The sequence below is a fragment of the Euwallacea similis genome, chromosome 1 (genome assembly GCF_039881205.1).
Source record: "Euwallacea similis isolate ESF13 chromosome 1, ESF131.1, whole genome shotgun sequence".
In the NCBI taxonomy this organism is placed as follows: Eukaryota; Metazoa; Arthropoda; class Insecta; order Coleoptera; family Curculionidae; genus Euwallacea; species Euwallacea similis.
In genome coordinates this window covers 7272830-7289895 of record NC_089609.1, presented here as the reverse complement: position 1 = coordinate 7289895, position 17066 = coordinate 7272830, and the positions used below count along the sequence as shown (strand labels likewise).

At 36.0% G+C, this 17066-nt stretch overlaps 4 protein-coding genes across 6 annotated transcripts in view; 2 read left to right on the top strand and 2 right to left on the bottom strand.

Annotated features, from left to right (window-relative positions):
• CngA (Cyclic nucleotide-gated ion channel subunit A) overlaps positions 1–1755 on the top strand; it is a 48388-nt gene extending 46633 nt beyond the window's left edge. For both annotated transcript variants that reach the window (XM_066394876.1, XM_066394884.1), the window contains 2 exons: positions 49–275; positions 1234–1755. In XM_066394876.1, coding sequence (XP_066250973.1) covers positions 49–275; positions 1234–1366 — 360 coding nt within the window. In that variant the 3' untranslated portion in view covers positions 1367–1755. The remainder of the gene's footprint in view (positions 1–48; positions 276–1233) is intronic.
• The window catches only part of LOC136412049 (protein-L-histidine N-pros-methyltransferase), a 210724-nt gene that overhangs the window by 3139 nt on the left and 190519 nt on the right, over positions 1–17066 (bottom strand). The gene's annotated exons all lie outside the window — the stretch shown is intronic.
• Rab21 (RAS oncogene family member Rab21) lies at positions 2452–4285 on the bottom strand. Its single transcript, XM_066402162.1, has 4 exons — positions 4037–4285; positions 3823–3970; positions 3629–3767; positions 2452–3028 (listed from the first exon to the last, which is right to left on the bottom strand). The coding sequence occupies exons 1-4, from the start codon at positions 4166–4168 to the stop codon at positions 2791–2793; spliced, it is 657 nt and encodes a 218-aa protein (XP_066258259.1). The 5' UTR covers positions 4169–4285; the 3' UTR covers positions 2452–2790.
• LOC136416720 (SIN3-HDAC complex-associated factor) lies at positions 4866–17001 on the top strand. Its single transcript, XM_066402075.1, has 6 exons — positions 4866–5003; positions 11340–11615; positions 12102–12217; positions 12579–12668; positions 12729–12887; positions 13006–17001. Exons 2-6 carry the CDS (start codon positions 11388–11390, stop codon positions 13421–13423), a joined length of 1011 nt encoding a protein of 336 aa, XP_066258172.1. The 5' UTR covers positions 4866–5003; positions 11340–11387; the 3' UTR covers positions 13424–17001.

Here is a 17066-nt window from a genome sequence, read left to right as displayed (position 1 = left end):
AAACATAATAAATTTTAATGCTTTTCAATTTTTGAAAATTGTCACCAGGCCAAAGCGACTTTAATCGAGCGCGGTTGCCAACTGCTCCGCAAAGATGGCCTCCTGGATGAGGACGTGTTCAAGCGCGCCAAGGAAACTCAACATTCCATGGAGGACAGCATCAAGAAGTTGGAGAACGTAGTGGAGAATATACAAACCAGGTTGGCACGCCTCCTGGCCGAATTCTCGGCCAGTCAGGCAAAGCTAAAGCAGCGCATGACCAGAATAGAAGCCAAGTGAGTTTTCAGAGACATTTCTGTAATAGATACTTTGACATTTTTCGGATTGTTAAGTAGGTATATTGACCAGAAATACACAGTAGGTCGTCACAATAATGGAAAGTTTCGCAGGATGTCGGAAAAGTTTTGTCGCATATCCAGATATCACCAATTCAAGTGAGAACATAGGGATTACTCAAGTGGGAAAAAAACCACATAAGATTTAAATATGCCTTCGACAATGACCAACGAAGTGGGTTGTGAAGGTAGCGGCTGACGTGGGCGGAGTCAAGCTGACCGATGTCTCCACTTCAACATTTAGATTAGTATCGATTTCGTTGTCTTCGCGGCGATGGAATTTAAAAAATATCAGAGCAAAAAGAAGTACTGCAAATAAATTTAAAAAAACGATTAATTCATCACTAGAACTTACATTAATCAAAATCCTGAAACGGTGAGAGATCTGGTAACACTGGACTGACTCCGCCCACATCAATGGCTACCCTCGCAATCCATTTCGTTGGTTTTTATCCTAAGAATATTAAACCTTATACGATCTTTCTTTCACTTGTACAATCCCTATGTTTTCACTTGAACTAGAAATACCTGTACGAGACGTATGATCGCCAACGCCATTTTCTCCAATTTTGCAGAAGTGGATTAGTGCTTAACTTGCCGAAAATCGAAATAGGGCTACGTCCACTTCCAAGTCACTGAAAATTTCACTTTTTTCTTTTCCGTTTTTTTCCTCCAACTGTTTTCAAATTATTATTTAAATTATTACTGCGTCTTGTTATTTGAGAAATAGCTAAAGTTTTTATTCGACATTCAGATATTATCGCATGCGCAGTTGCTCTTCTAAATACATAGTATTTGCGGATTTCTAATCGTCAACTATTGGGTTTCACTAATTTCATCCACTCACAGTAGTTTCATTATTTCGATATTATTATAATGATTGTATGAGTTTTTGCAGAGCTGATCGGGGCAGAGAAGAACAAGACGACATATCTGAAAATTTAGCAGTTCCCACAGTGAGGCGGAGGCTCCGCTCCTACGAAATGAGGAAACAAGATTTTTCCTCTTGTGTAAGACACAAAACAATGTAATAGGAGTTGTGAAAATGGTGTGGTAAATTACATATCTGGTGTATTGCTTTGAAGGGAGGAACGTGGGCCGTAAATCTTAAAAAAAGCCTTAATTCACGTGTGATATGAAGATCGATTATTATTGTAAATAGTAGATATTTATTTAACGAAAGTTATAAAGCTGATCGTCTTAGGCAATTATTGTTGAACTCGAGATTATAGGTTTTATTGGATAAGTAGGTAATTTTAATGTGCAGGAGGCGTCGATGAACCAATTAAAAGCAGTTATATTTTTGTAATAATAATAATTAACTCAACACTTACCAAATACGTCCAGTTCCAACGCCCAGTCGTATTAATTTGGCCGAATTTTGTAAAACGTGATTAATAAACTACTTAAAAACAGGTAATTTATGTTTTATTTGGTCAACGCAATTTTGCCTCTTCATGTTTTCCATGAGACTGAAAGCTTATTGAGTTCTGATTTTTTATATGTATATATAAAATTTTAGTTTTTTATATGTTCAATCGTAAATTTCTCGAGATCTGTTACGTTTAAGTATAGAACACGGTACATGAAACACACTTAGAACTTTGCGTAGAATTCAAAAATTAAATAAAAAAAGAGGTGTTTTCATTTGAAAAAACAAAGTTGGTGGTCGTACCTGATTTTTGGGCTCCCCTGCATACATGAATTTACCATTAAAAAAACCGTAAGAAAAAATAAAAATTAACGTGTTCGAGGATTTTAGCCGCATGTGTTCGGCATCTTAGTTATATGGACTGTTCCATTTAAAACTTCCACACTTATAAATGGTCCTTAATGATGGAGCTCAGCATAGTCCTTGGCCCAAAGGTGATAAGTAAGTAATATAAATAATAAGTAATTAAAAATAATAAGTAACCTATAGGTGCTCCGATTCTTAAAAACTTCCTGTGCAATTTTCGCCTACTTCTTTCTATTTTTCCCACGTCCATATATTATTTTTTGTATATGAATTTTGACTTAAGAAAAGTAATGCAGTAGCTTCTATAGCTTCATCAGTGGTGAAATTTATGATTTTAAACACAATTCTTCACTTATTTAATCGAATGATACCACAATATAGCGGAATTATTCATAAAATTTTATTAATTTATCATCATTAACTACAATCTTCAATAACATATTACACGTGTATCACAATAAAACTAACTATTTTTGTTAATCTATATATACACAGGGGTTCTATATACATACAGACAAAATGCGACTCGATAATAAGCAGAGAATACTGAAAAAAAACAGAAGAACTAAAACAGGAACACTCAGTAGGCACCTACCTACAGTTCTTCCTACTGCCCCAACTTGCAAAGCTTCAAATAGGTCAGTACATTATTAGATTATTTTAATGTCACAGTTTTTCACATACGGATGATTTATTGATACCTAACACCCTTTATCCTCAAGCCCCTCCCGAGCCGCAGCAGCTCCTAGAAGTGGGTGCTTCAGTCTCAGCTTCATCATCAGTAACAACAAGCATATTCCTTCTTAGAGAATTTTGTCTTGCCAGGCTGCCATTGGCCTCCTTCTCCTCTTGTTTGGTGATCATTTGTTTTGTCAGGCTAAGAAACATCTCCTCCACTCCTTGGTTCAGTTTCGCCGATGTGAAGAAATGAGTGGCGCCTACTTTTGTTGCATACCTAGAATATAGATACAGCATGGTATTTAACATGGAACATTGGAATATCTGTAAAGAGTATCTGGTTATATTTGAAATGGCAGTTACAGAAGTTACTATTAGAGATAGAGGTGATAGAGATGTAGGTTTAATATAAAAGTCTTAGGTTTTTAAAGGAAATAGTACTGCAGTGGTGCAGGGGCTAAAGAGCATTTTTGCAATTACAGGAAAACCTTTATTTATGGACATCTCTAAATAATGGAGAATTCTTAAGTCACTAAATTTAATAAGAAGACAATGAATTTAATAACAGGGGAATGAATTTAATAATAGCTTAATTTTAAAGTTTATTACTCAAATATAGTTAGCAAAAGAGTATTAATGAAGTAGGCATACTCACTCACTTGCATTTAGAAAGTACCTAATCACTATGCAGATTAAGTGATACTAGTGAAATGAGAATGTAAATAAACTGCTCTCTCTGTGTAATGTTTCAAAGGTCGTTTTTTTAATATCCATACAATTACATATATATTTGGCCACATTTTTGAAATTTCAAAAATTTTACATCTCTAGTTATAGAAAATTCACCTGATACTGCCCATATTGCTCAAAAACTCACCCTTCAGCTTCCTCAACAGATACAACTCTGTCTTTCTCGAGATCTATTTTGTTACCTATGATTGCCAGGCACACATCACGTCCCAACATTTTTCGCAATTCCTTCACCCACGTTTTAACTTTTTGAAAAGAATCTTGGTCTGGAAAAATGCTTGCGAAGTAGTAAAAGTAGCTTTTACAGTCTGAAAGGCTTACCTGTTATATCATACACTAACACTGCCCCATTGGATGATCGATAATATATAGGCCCTAAGGCATGGAACTTCTCTTGTCCTGCTGTGTCCCATATAGCTAGTGTCACCCTTCTTCCTTCAATATTTAGTTTTTTGTTTAGGAATGAAGCCTGTAAGGCAATTTGTCATAATCTTGATTTATTGAGAGACTCAACTCAATGAGAAGACATAATTACCTGGACAGTAGATATGTGTTTGCTATTAAACTTATCCTCAACATATCTAAGAACTAAGCTAGTTTTACCCACGCAACCCTCTCCTAAAAGAACTACCTTAAAACTAAGACCACCACTAGACGAATTTGCCATGATTTTGCATTAAAATTGAGAAACATTTACGAATAATCAAATATATGTTGTGTATTCGCCTTTGTCCTTTGTCATGTTGACAGGACGATCAGCTGTTTGCAAAAAATATTCTTGGTCATGAGCAATAGTGAAGCTCAGATTTTGCTGCGAGTTGAAAGAGATAGCAATAATAATGTGTCGCTCTTAGTGGATATTCATAAGAGGAAATAGAGTGAAGCAAAATTTTAGGCGTTGTTGCGAAATCATTTCTCCTTGTAGTTTTCGTACCAGGCCGCCAGAGGTCAGTGTTACGAGAGGCTATGTGAAATGTTCTCTTTTTTGTGATTAAATATAGTATGATTTGACATGATTTTCATTGGAGTTGGACAGCTAAATTAGCAAAGGCTTAATCCGATGGTTATTCAAAGATTCAAGCCAGAAGTTTAATATAAATAGGGATTGAAAATACTTCTATTTGAAAGAACCGCCTCGGAAGTTGTCACCGCTCGGCATTTCTTCTTGGACGCCGTTGCTCAAATTGCTAACTCAATTTAAGTTTATATATTCAACGCTTTATGAGAGGTCCAGTCAGAATTTTACGCTAAAAAATTTGAATAATAATTTTCGGGACGTAATGCCTCCAAAAATGATCCTTTTGAAGAAATAATATTTAGAAATTATTTAAGCTGTCGGTGAATATTGCAACGGTGCGCCGATCAGTTGCGCAGTAAACAGTCTTTTCATTCGGCCGTCATCTGTACTGGTTTGATAAGTGTGTTTGTGTGATTTTTTAAAGGATTTTATACAAAATTACGCGGATTTATAGTGTGATTTGTGTGGAAATCGCCGTCTAAGTGTAAGTAAAACATTTTCTAACAAGTGTCACATAAATTTATATCGTATTTCACTTATAATTCCATCGAACGTGGTGGCGTCAGTTCTTGTCTCCCCTAAGCTACAGTCCTTAGTATGAAGGTTTATTCAGGTCGTAGAAATTGGCAGTATTGAATCCGACGACTTCTTAACATATTCTCCAACTGAGTCTTTAAGCAACTAGAAATGTGCATTGTCTCCTATGAGAATATACATGGCGTCTCAAGCTGTCGGCCTAGGCAACAAATGCAATTGACCATGTCTGCAACTACCGTTCGCACGTAGTCAAAACTTTCACTAGTTGCACGTGCATTTTTCGACTTAATGGTACGAAAAACCTTCAAGATCAAGTCTGCGATCTGCAGTACACGGCCACATGATCCAATTACTTGAGAAGCCTTGCCGATTTTCGGGGTGCTCTTGACACCAAACGTTTATTACACAAAACCAAAGCAAGACTTTACTTCATCTTAAAATACAGGGTGATCAAAAATTTTTTAAAATTACCCAAAACATGCTGAAGTAGGCCTTGAAATATTAACGGCATGCCTAGGATTAATCCATCAGCTGTTATCTATTTGTCAAATGTTTGATGGTAAATGGCCCTAAGTTTATGCTTTACCCTAATTGGAAGGTTCTTAATGATTCTTAATGATATTCATTAGAAATTGCTACATGCTTGTTGGCTTTTTTGGAGTTTGCGAGGTTCCTAGGTACACCAAGTATCTTAAATAATGCAGCTATTTAGGAATGCTATTCTTTGTCATTAAAAGGCAAGCAACCAAATTCTGATTTTCAATCCTACCAGCTAGGTGCTGGTTTGTTGTTGTGACCTCAATTTGGAAGCTGTTTATTTAAGTCTTGAAAACAGGCTGGAAATTATGATTAATTTATATTTACCTTATTTAATGTTAATAGTCATTTATAGCAATCCTTCCTATGGTGGGGCCAATATGTTTGGGGTGCCTTGGTGGTAACTATGTAGTTCAGAGAGCATTGACACAGTATGTGTTTGCCTTCGTGCTATTTACCCAATTTAAAGTGAAATTTCAAATCCTTCTGCAATACCATAACATCAATGAGTATAATCCTCTATTAAAAATAAGGATATGAAACGAATTTCCCTTAAAATAAAAAGGTTTTAAGAAAAAAGAATGGCTGACTTTTGGATTCATAATACTTCTTCCTAAAGTTATTGTGGTTAATTTTACTTTATGTGCACTCTGGAATATTTCTTTCAGAGTTCCTTTATTTGAATATACTTTCCAGTAGTGACGGGTAATTGGAAATTCCACACAGAAATTTTTACTGGGAAAAGGAAATTGCCCAGAAATTTTCCTGAAATCTTATTTTCTTAGCCACATTTTTAATTGGACCTTTAAGGTCCTAGTTAAGAATGTGCAGTTAACCGTTAAACTAGTTTCGATAGATAGCAGAAATCTGACAAATATCTAGCCTGCTAATAAAGATGGCAGCATATTAATAGTTTGGCCTCACATCCAATACAGGCTTGTCGGGGGCCCAGGGAAACCCAAAATCAAATTTTTGGAAAATACATTGGGGAACCAAGCCAATAGAGTTCTTAATCCTTTTTAGAAATAATTTGACTGATTGAGTATACACACTGTACTTTTACTAGTAAGGATTCATATAGTGTTCAGGTCAGACATATTAACCTTGGTCTTTGACTCTTTGCCAAGTTCTTTGCAAATACTGTCCATCACCTAATTGAATGGCAAACGACAATTATTCTGTCATTTTAATTGCTTTTGAGTGTCAACACACGCAGGAATATGAATATTTTATTGAAAGATTGCAATTGGCTTAATGGCAAGCCTGCAATCCACTCTGTATAGGTTTTATGACTGATAATTTAAACAAATGGTAAATATTGAGACAATTTTCTAGCAGCCATGCTTCACACCAGGAATGGAATATAAATTTGTTGTCGCAAATGTGCAAATTTTTGCATATTTTGTACATAAATAATGTTATTACTTAATAGCCTGGCAACAAAGCTATCACTTTTTAGTGAACGTAGCAGCTTTCCCGAATCCTATGTGGTACCACAGAATGCCAGATGGTAATATAGGTCTAAGCCTTTTTATTACTTTTAATACACTTTCAAATATTTCCCATAATAACTTTCTGAGAAGCTTAACCACTAAGATCATTAATAAGTACATTCTGCTTTAGCATTTTGTCAAAGATGGTATCCAAGAATCTAGTCTAGAACCTAGCCATGCTATAATTCCTGATGTTAGTGACTCCTCAAGCACAATAATCAATCATTTTTACAAATTCTTTGTATGACGTCTTATTCCTTTATTAAGCATATTGTACTACAACATATTGGTTTATTTTTCTTATTTTAATCTTCTGAATACATCGTTTAAATATATCCTTTTTGTGTTGAAACACCCTGAATATACAATGTTGCTCATTAGTGCATCAAAGTGCGATATACATATCTCAGTAAATCTAAGTGTTAGTAGGAAATATTTTATGTCAAAGTTGCATTTTAAATGCGTTTTAAAATTATTTTAAGATGTACAGGGTCTGTTATAAAAGTATAATAAGACCAAATTATGTTTTTTTATATAACTCTCTAATTTTTTTGCCAATTTCGAATTTATCGTAAAATTTTAAAGTCAGTTTATATAAAAGTTTTTATGTCAACAATTTACCGTTTCTGAGTTATTCAGGAAAATTCGAAAATTTTAATCTTACGGAAATCGGTGCTGTACCCCAACCGCTGCGAATTTCGGAATCAGTATTATGGGGCTCCAAGAGAACCTAATAAACTAAGTTTTGACGTGTATTAATTAAAAAAAAAATTCATAAACCCCGAAATAGGCATCTGAAATTGCATGACTTCAGATCTCAATAACTTGCTTATTTCTAATGGAATGCCCCAAGTTTCTTGGCGGCATCGTGTTCAGAATCCAAAAATGTGTAAAACTACGGGAAGTTATTTTATTTTTATGCAAATGAGGTATTCACAATAAATTCTCAAATTGTCCTCCATTTCGATCAGAACACAGATGCAATCTTGCCAGAAAAAACCTATTTACTTATAAATGAAAAGGTTAATATTAACGAAAAATACATTAGAATGAACGTACGATTCCGGGAACAAATTAATAGTAGTCATCGATAGTCATAAAAAAATATCGAAGTGACACTGAACGTCACCGGAGATTGAGTAATATTTGTCTGTGATGAAGTTACTGGTGTACTTAGAAGCAAAAAAAGCAATTTTCAGGAACTTAAAAACGGCTGTGTTTAGTTATAGGGGAATGTTAACAAAAGCTATAGATTTTTTGAATTTTGAATATGCTACAGGCAAAAAAAATTGGAGCATTCCATTTGAAATAAGCAAATTATTGAGGTTTGAATTCATGCAAATTCGGAGGCTTATTTTGGGGGTTATGGAAAACTTTTTTTTAATTAAAACATCACAAAACATAGCTTATTAGGTAGGGGTCCTCTTGGAATCTTATAAGATCAATTCCGAATGACGGGGCGGTTAGGGTATAGCACTGACTTCTGTGAGAACTTGCAGCTACTAAAATTTTCCCAAAGAATTCAGAAACAGTGAATTTTTGACATTTTACACAAACTGACCTTAAATTTTGGCGATAAATGTGAAAATGGCAATAAAATTGGGGAGTTCCATTCAAAAAGAAAAAAAAATGTTTCTACCACACTTATAACGGACCCTGTACTTTGAAAATAGGCACCGCTTAATGACCAAAAATTTTGATACGAAACATTTCCTTGTAAAAGTCATGTTTACTGAAACTTCACACTTTGATGCACTAATGAGCAACCCTGTATAAGCGGCATTAAAATCACCATATTTTAGTCTCCAGTAAAAATTGTGTTTTAAATGCTATCTAAGTTCAGCCATCTCTTAATTTGCTCCAAAGAGGAAAACTAAAAAGATGTAAGGCAGGAGATTCAGCAAGGCTTGCAAATACATCATTGAGAAATTGTCGAACAGATAGAACATAATGAGCTGGCGCTCCTTGGAATCGATAAAATTGTGACTAAAGTTTTTGATCTTCTTATCAGTTAGCTTATTTCTGAATGATGGTTTCTGGTATTCTAAGGTAAATGTTGATATTAAGATGACTCGGATTACCGTTAATAAAGATCGTCTGCCCACATAAAGGTACCTAAAGTTAGATTTCCGATCAAAACGTAACACCATCATTTCCCAATTCGTTTCACTCTTCTGCAAGTTGCTACTGCCAACGTGCTACGTGCGATCGATCGCATCACCTCGCGCACCACGCGTCTGGGGTGAACAACCTCAGCGTGGCATTTGGCGGGAAACTTTGGGCCATACCATTGTCTAGGAATACCCAACCTACTCCAAATTTTAAAGTTAATCGAATTAACATTGAAACAACTGCCATTTTGTTAAACTTGTTTATCGTGAACTAAGTAAAAACACCTAAAATTAATTACCCTGTTGTTTTGATACGATTGAAGATGTTATAAACAACTACACAGTCTATTTTTGTCCCACATATCTCGGTGACGTAGTGTTTTTTGTTTGTATACCTAAGTTTATCCATTCCGTAGGTCATGTTTACTTCTTAGAATTATCTAATTCGGCGATAAGGAGAATAATAATTATTTGTATTTACTGCTGGTATGAAATTTCATGGTTCTCTTCGCCATTTTGTCAATTGAAGAAACATATTTTCATTGTGCGTGTTTTCATGTCATTCATCCAAACACAGGGGCTATTGTTCTGAACGATTATACTGTGATAAGTCAATGGACAATTTTAACTGCTTCATTATTGACTATTTTATGAGCTTACCAATGTGATACATTTGAAAACAATTATTACTATCTAAATTAAAAAAAAAACACCTCAAGGCCGGGCCGAATGTTGAACCGGTTCAAGTGCGTTTATACTGCATTTATAGTTTCATGTGCGTTTAAAGTGAACTGATATTCTTCTCAGGTAAACGGTTTGTTTTCAATTATCAGAATGGGTGCTTGCCCTTTGGCAGGTACACGCCCGACACGACAAAAGAAACGAGTCATCTGACTGCATTAATTCATGCCATTTATATACAGTGTCGGCCATCATACCGGTCCAAGTCTATTTTTAGCCCGCCCAACTGTGGTTACAACTGAAATGAAAGTAGACCATTGACTGAAGTAAGGAATTTGTTTACTTCTTTCTTTATAGGGAGCGAAGTTAAGATAGTGGTCATTATGTTTGATAAGGAGGATGATTAAGGCTGAAACGAAGTAAATACCTCCATTAGTTCACTGCAGTTTGCTTGGCAAGACACTTAAGCCACCATGCTGGCTGATAACATTCAATTAAATTAGTTTTTTTTTGTGAATAATTTAAATTTTATGTCGAAAGTGGCGCATTCGCCATATTGTCCGGAAACTAGGAGTTGTACATTATTAAAATAAAAATCTATATTTAAAGGGCAATGCCCGAATAAATATTTAAAAAATTATCCAGGAATAGTTGGATCATTTACTAACTAATATAAAGTTGATTTAATATGATGAAAATTTCATATGAGACGTTGAGCAATTGCCGAGCAAAATCCTATATGGGACATTGTTTTTCGAGAACAGCGGTTACGCTTTTAGCACATGTTAATGTCAATTGCAGAAAAATTGAGAACTCTAAGATATTAGAAAATTGTATCTGGTCCTGAGGGATATGTGGATAATTCTGACAATAATAAAAAAAATTAATCTAAATAAAATTTTGGAGAATTTCAAAAAACTTATTCACTTTCCAAGGTTTCAGTTTCTTCTATTTCTGTTAAATGTGAATCAGTAGTTAAAACTATTAGATCAAATCATACATTATTTTGTTTTAAAAATTGTTTAAACATCGATGTTATATCAATAGCGTTCCTTGTAATTCGAATATCAGAGGGAGTAAATGATCCCGTGTAGATCCTCCTGATTTTCTTCCTGATATTCTCCATATTTTTGGTCTTCCTACAGATAACAAATTAAGGTTTAATCCTCTTATCAGAAATCTGGATAAGGAACACATCTTCGGGTTGTTATTAATTGCGTATACAATCTTAATATTTGGATTAGGGTGACCTGTCGTCTGTTTATTACTTTGCTATAGTGCTCCTCTCATCATTTCTCGGTATTTGTCAGGTAGAAGCGAATAGTCCAGACACTTATTTTTTATTGTTGTTTTTTATTAAAGATTAAAAAAAAATTTTAAAACTTGACAGGTATCTCTTTAATGAAACGTTTGTTTTATTTAATTTAAAACGTATCATTTTAAAGTTCTCTTTTCTTTTAGGTTCACTAGATTCTAGATACTATCCCGCGTTCGTTTCCATCGATCGCCATGTTTTCGTTCCACAGACCGAAAGTATACAGATCCTCGACGGGATGCTGCATCTGCAAGGCCAAGTCTAGTAGTTCCAGGTTCACCGACAGTAAGAAATACGAAGAAGACTTCATGGAATGTTTCAAATTGGCTACCCCCAGACAGGGGGAGATCTGCAACGCCTGTGTCCTATTGGTCAAGCGTTGGAAAAAACTGCCTGCAGGGTCTGACAGGAATTGGAGACATGTAAGAAGCCGATAATTGTCAATTAAGTTTAATTAAGACGTATCCTTATTGATTTACAAGGTGTTTCATAATAATATGTAATTATTCATGGGGGAATCTGTATGATTTTCAGTAACAAAGTCATATAAACTTATGTGCACAAATGCTTATTTAACTAGTTCCACAGTTCTTGGGTAAGGCGTAGGTCTCTGATCGTCAGTCATCCTTGCTAACCGTTGCTGAAACATAACTTTAGATTTGTTCTTGCAAGCAGTCTTTGAGAGTTTAGTAACAGTTATAATAAGTTATCGGCAGCAATTTCGGATTCTCCTCTAGCGCTCGACCCCCCAATCATTTAGATTGCGCCCTCAAACAAGCCTCTCACCTTCCAACTAAACAAACTCTCAACCAGTCACCTGTCAAACTTGCCGTCAATTTCACTAATCCCCCCCAAAACGTATCATGCTTCGAATTACTAAAATGCAGCTTTGGTATCCCCCCAAACAGGTAGTGGATGCACGAGCAGGTCCTGGCATGAAGTCCTTTACCAAGTTTAAAACCCGCAACCGGAAGCTGAATGGAGATAAACTCAACGACAAGATGAAAAAGAAGCAATTTGAGAGGTACGTGTATTTAAATCAGGACTGACAAAAAACCGAATTTTTTACAAAAAAAAATACGGTGCAACCGTGTAAATTCACTAAGTAATTATGACCTGAGCTAAAAACTCTGAAAGTTAATTTTTTCAACAGTGAAGTAAAACAATTAAGAAAGGGGTTTTCAAAAGTTTTTTAGTTTACATTTTGTTAAGTCGGCTTAGAAGTCACCAACTCTTCAAATTCAGGAAAAAAACTAAAAATAAATAAATCAATACATTTAGAAAACCCCCGCGAGTCGAGCAAATTTTTATCAGCTTCTCTTATTCGGAACCAAATTTTCGGTTCCTTATGGTTGCGTATCAGTATATTAAAGTGGACTTTTTAGGGAGTATAGTCCACCTCTTTCGGACAAGAGCGACGGCCCGGAGGATATGGATATTAACGATGTAGACTTCTTGTCTGAGGACGGGCCAAGGTTTGTTTCACAGCCATTTTCCTTATATATAGTGTTCCTCATAAAGTAATTTTACTTTAGCATGGGCTCCTCGCGCAATGGAAGCCCGGGTATCAGCGATGTCGAGGACCACGTGGAGGTGTCAAAGGACCGCAGTCGCAGGAGGAAGGGCAAATCGCGGAGACGGGACGAGATACACTTTAATGTTAGCGGTTTTATTGATCTGGATTATTGGAAAAAGTGAGTTTTTGGAAAATTTCCGGCAATTTAAAATGCACCTTAAATTTCTTATGCAGTGTTTCAATTGTGGCTTAATTCACTTAAACTGCTTAATAACACATCGTACTTTTATTTGCAGGGAAACGATCTGTTGCGGTACGATATACCGGGGCCAAAACGACGAAATTATGGTGGACCACAGTTCCCTGAAGCCCTGCTCGGGTCGTATAGCTAAGGCAAAGGCGACTGCCGCCAACCGTCCGGTGTCCACGACGGTGCCCGTCGCCTCATCCGTCACAACCATCATCACCGCCACCCCGACGCCCAAAACCCCCTTCAGCGACAGCAGTTCGGATTCGGGCTACGACGACTGTTCAAACCAGGGAATCGCACTGTCACCGGACGCTCAAATGAGCCGGAATCTAGAAAACCGGGAGGCGGAGGCTCGGAAAGGCGATGTCGCCGACCTGATGTGTCACGAGACGATCTTCGAGAGTCAGGAAGTAAGCGATATCGTGACAGGTCATTATCAGGCCGTGGCCGCGGTCGGCAATTAGTCGCCGTCAGAGGTCGCTCTCTGGCAATCGTTTGTCTGATGCACTATTATCGTTAGTTAATATTATTTTTTTTTTTTGTACCTTGTGACGATAGGTTTTATGCTATTCTTGCTGGGGGCGACTCGCCTTGACTGAGCAGGAACAGGGAATAGTATAAGTATGTGTTCTCTTACCGACAGTACAAAGTAACTTAAGCGAATCGGTGGTCAAGTGGAAGAGCGTCTGGTTTGTTTTGGGGTATAGATGCAAAATATCGGATGCGTCCAAAAATTTCAACATAAATTCGTCTTTTACGTCATGTTTGGTTTTTACTGTCACAAAATTGATTATCATTCACTTTTTGTCATTCTTTTGTAAATCCTAATAGTGAACATTGTCTAAGTGACCATACTTACAGATATTTTTGTTTTTGGTGGTGAAATGTTTTTCAGTCATCAAATATTTCTTCGTCGTCAATCAAAAAATTAAATTTGAAAGTTACTCGTATTTGAAGCAAAAGTTCTCTTTCTCGTCTGAGCGGGGTTGCTTTGCGAATTTGTTTCTCATTTTTGTGAGTTTGGTCAGTAATGTGTTTTATTATAACACATATTATCAACGGTAAGTTGTTTATAAAGAAGTAGTGCAAATTTTGAGAAAAACCAGGAACACAGAGCGTTTATCAAACAAAACCTTGCAGTTAATAATTCAGAATTAGCAGATTATGCATATCCAAATATTTGGTAATTTACCTATTTTTTTTGGCCTGTGAATCTTACGACTGATCAATATTTATAATTTACCGGTTTCTGTCGGTTTCTGTCTCAGGATCACATTAGTTTGGAGTTACTTTTACTCAAACATTCGCATGGGTACATCATTGAATATCATCGAATATATAGGGTTTTCGATATAAGTACAAATTTAAAACCTTTGTCAATATTCGAAATTATAGTTAAATGTCAATTTATAGGAAATATTGACAGACACTTATTTGGGCGTCTGTTAGTAATATTAAGTGGTTTTCCAGTAGACCATTTTCCAGATTGTCTCAGTGTATGTCGTAAACTGGCGCCATCTATGCCCAAAGCAACTTACCATAGTTTTTTCACTAGTTAACACCCACAAAACAGACGAAGACGCCGCCTTGACCTTTCACCGCTCTTTCGACTGAAAACAACTGTCTGTTTTCTGACAGTTGACATAAATGTAATTAATAGCATATTCACGTTAAACGCGCTAAAGTTTCACACTCGTCATACTGCTCAGTAAGTACCATCGTAGATAAGCAATAGTCACCGTTAATTTAATTATTATCCGCCAAGTCTATGCATTTCAAGGTGTCTAGATTAGTACTGCCAACAGTGTTCGGTTCACTTTGTTTTGTTGCCAGTAGCTCTGCGTGGGTCGCAATATCGTGATGTTGCCACCCGTTCGACAGGGGGGACAATTTCAATTGTTGTGCAATACGCGATTTCCCCTCCTAACCCTCCACATAAGTCAACAATTGATAGACTGCGAGACTAGACTAGTCGTAAACATAATTACGTAAATTTACCGAATGTGACATTGTTATAATTTACAATTAGCGGAATCTCGAAATTCTAAACTATTCGATTGTATATCGGTGTATAGACTTATACATCGTTATTGTTTTTTCTTGTTTGGCATTGGTTTTGTCGTTGACACGCGTCGTTGCGCAATTTTTTGATCTCAGTCGTCTCATCTGACGCCATTTTGCTAAATCTGATTCGTGGAATCACACACCCCAAGAATGTATAGTATTATTCATTGATATTGTCAAATTTTATGTATGTAGTATATCTTCAATTTGCAACTTCGAGGTATAATTAACTAATTTCTTATCGGATATGACCTAGGTATATATATTTATAGAATAGCTAATATATTTCCTATTTAATTTGGTTTGTTTATGCTCTTTTGGGTATTTTAGCCGATTCCCAGCTCAAGATTTGGCAACGCTGCTTTTCGTCGGAATTGCTTGAACGAGTGTAACCATGCAACAAAATGACCCCCGAGAGAAAGTAATAGAAATTTGACTTTGACGTTTCTTGTCTATGTTCCGGGCATGTGCAAAAGTAACACATTAGAATTTTGGGCAGGTCCCGCGCCACCACCCAATGTACAAAATGTGTATTAACAGAGGGCGGCAAATAGCCATAGGCAGTTGAGTAAAAACGTGGCAGGAGACTGTGTAACGTCAATTTGTACAAGGCGGCGAATTGTCTAGCATTTGCCTTGATTTTCAGTAATTTGAATACATTTATAATTGACATTTGACAGTTTCATTCAGAGCTTTTTGGGTGTGTCGAGGTTTTTTTTTGACACTGTTCGATCGTCATTGGAAAGTGGGCGCTGTGAAGGCCTTGATTCAGCTAGGCAAGTTCGAATCTACAGGAACATGGGTGAGTGTGCCCCATTGCGTAGTTCAACGCGCTTCAAAGGCTGAACACACTCATTGATTGGGCATTGTCAAAATATAAGCATCCAAAAAGGAAAAACATTGGAATCATAAAATGGTGCCCTTTCCACATTAAAATTTAAGCACCTCTGGTTCTTCTTGAATCCTTATGTATCATTCAGTCAAATGTCAGTAACGTGCGATAAAATTAATTTTATCAGAGAATCTTACTGGCGTAACTACAGAATCTATTTCAATTTAATATCATGCAATTTTCAGTCATTTTGTTGCATTCAATTGCAATTACGCGAGGTTGCCGCCTTACGAAAAACACTTGGGCTGTATAGGGTAGAAAGGCGAAAATACCACTCATAGTAAGTTTAATATTATTTTTATAAACACGCTTCGGCGCACATGTCGTGCGTGAGGTTACTCTAAAGGATGGATAAAAAAAACCAAGAATGAATGTATAGGTATTATAGTTATTAAGGGCGGTAAAAGAGGCAAGTGTAAGTATTCTAAATTTTAACATTTTTGTAAGAAAAGTGCGATAAAAAATTACAATGATGTAGATAATTTAATTTTGCCACTATTGTCTGCAAAATCGCAAATTAATTTCACTTTATAATGTTATTTATTCTATAGGCTGAAAGTCATCTTATTCACGTTAGTCGATTTTGAGTACCCAATTATTAAAAGAAAAAATGACGATTTTGACCAGACCCGGCATTACGGTATCCAAAAAGGCCGCCAGCAAAAAGAAACTGAAGGCCATTTTGTTGCTTCTAGTGATTAAATCCGAACCGCCTTTTAAACAATATTTTTTGTCAATTGCACCAACATTCTATACCCAATTGCGGACTTTAACTGTGATTGAATGTGCTGACTCGCTGCATCACCTTCAAAATGTATTAGTCTAAGGCCATGGCACCGTTGGTGTGCTGGTGCAATCTCCCTTTGAGTGTTGTTTATAGTGTGGACTTTTAAAAGTTCCCTTTTTAGCTTGTAATATACTTAAATAAATCTGTTTCTATATTCGAGAACACATTATTGTATTTACTTATTATTAGCGCTAAAGTTAATGGGTCCGTGATGCAGACGATGAACGTAATTCCAATAGAAGAGAGTTTATTTCATTTAGTTTGTCTTCAATTAAGTAATATATTGATTAATAAATTGATTTTTAATAGTTTTATTGTCCCTATATTCCTTTTGTCAAATATTTACCAGATGATAAAGTTGTCA

Excerpts from the sequence above, each read along its gene's own strand:
- Rab21 (XM_066402162.1), bottom strand. The coding sequence starts at position 4,168 with ATGGCAAATTCGTCTAGTGGTGGTCTTAGTTTTAAGGTAGTTCTTTTA. Across the intron at positions 3,971-4,036 it reads AACACATATCTACTGTCCAG|GCTTCATTCCTAAACAAAAA; the intron begins GTAATTATGTCT and ends ATTGCCTTACAG. Across the intron at positions 3,029-3,628 it reads TCTGTTGAGGAAGCTGAAGG|GTATGCAACAAAAGTAGGCG; the intron begins GTGAGTTTTTGA and ends TCTATATTCTAG.
- LOC136416720 (XM_066402075.1), top strand. The coding sequence starts at position 11,388 with ATGTTTTCGTTCCACAGACCGAAAGTATACAGATCCTCGACGGGATGC. Across the intron at positions 12,669-12,728 it reads TTGTCTGAGGACGGGCCAAG|CATGGGCTCCTCGCGCAATG; the intron begins GTTTGTTTCACA and ends ATTTTACTTTAG. Across the intron at positions 12,888-13,005 it reads GATCTGGATTATTGGAAAAA|GGAAACGATCTGTTGCGGTA; the intron begins GTGAGTTTTTGG and ends TTTTATTTGCAG.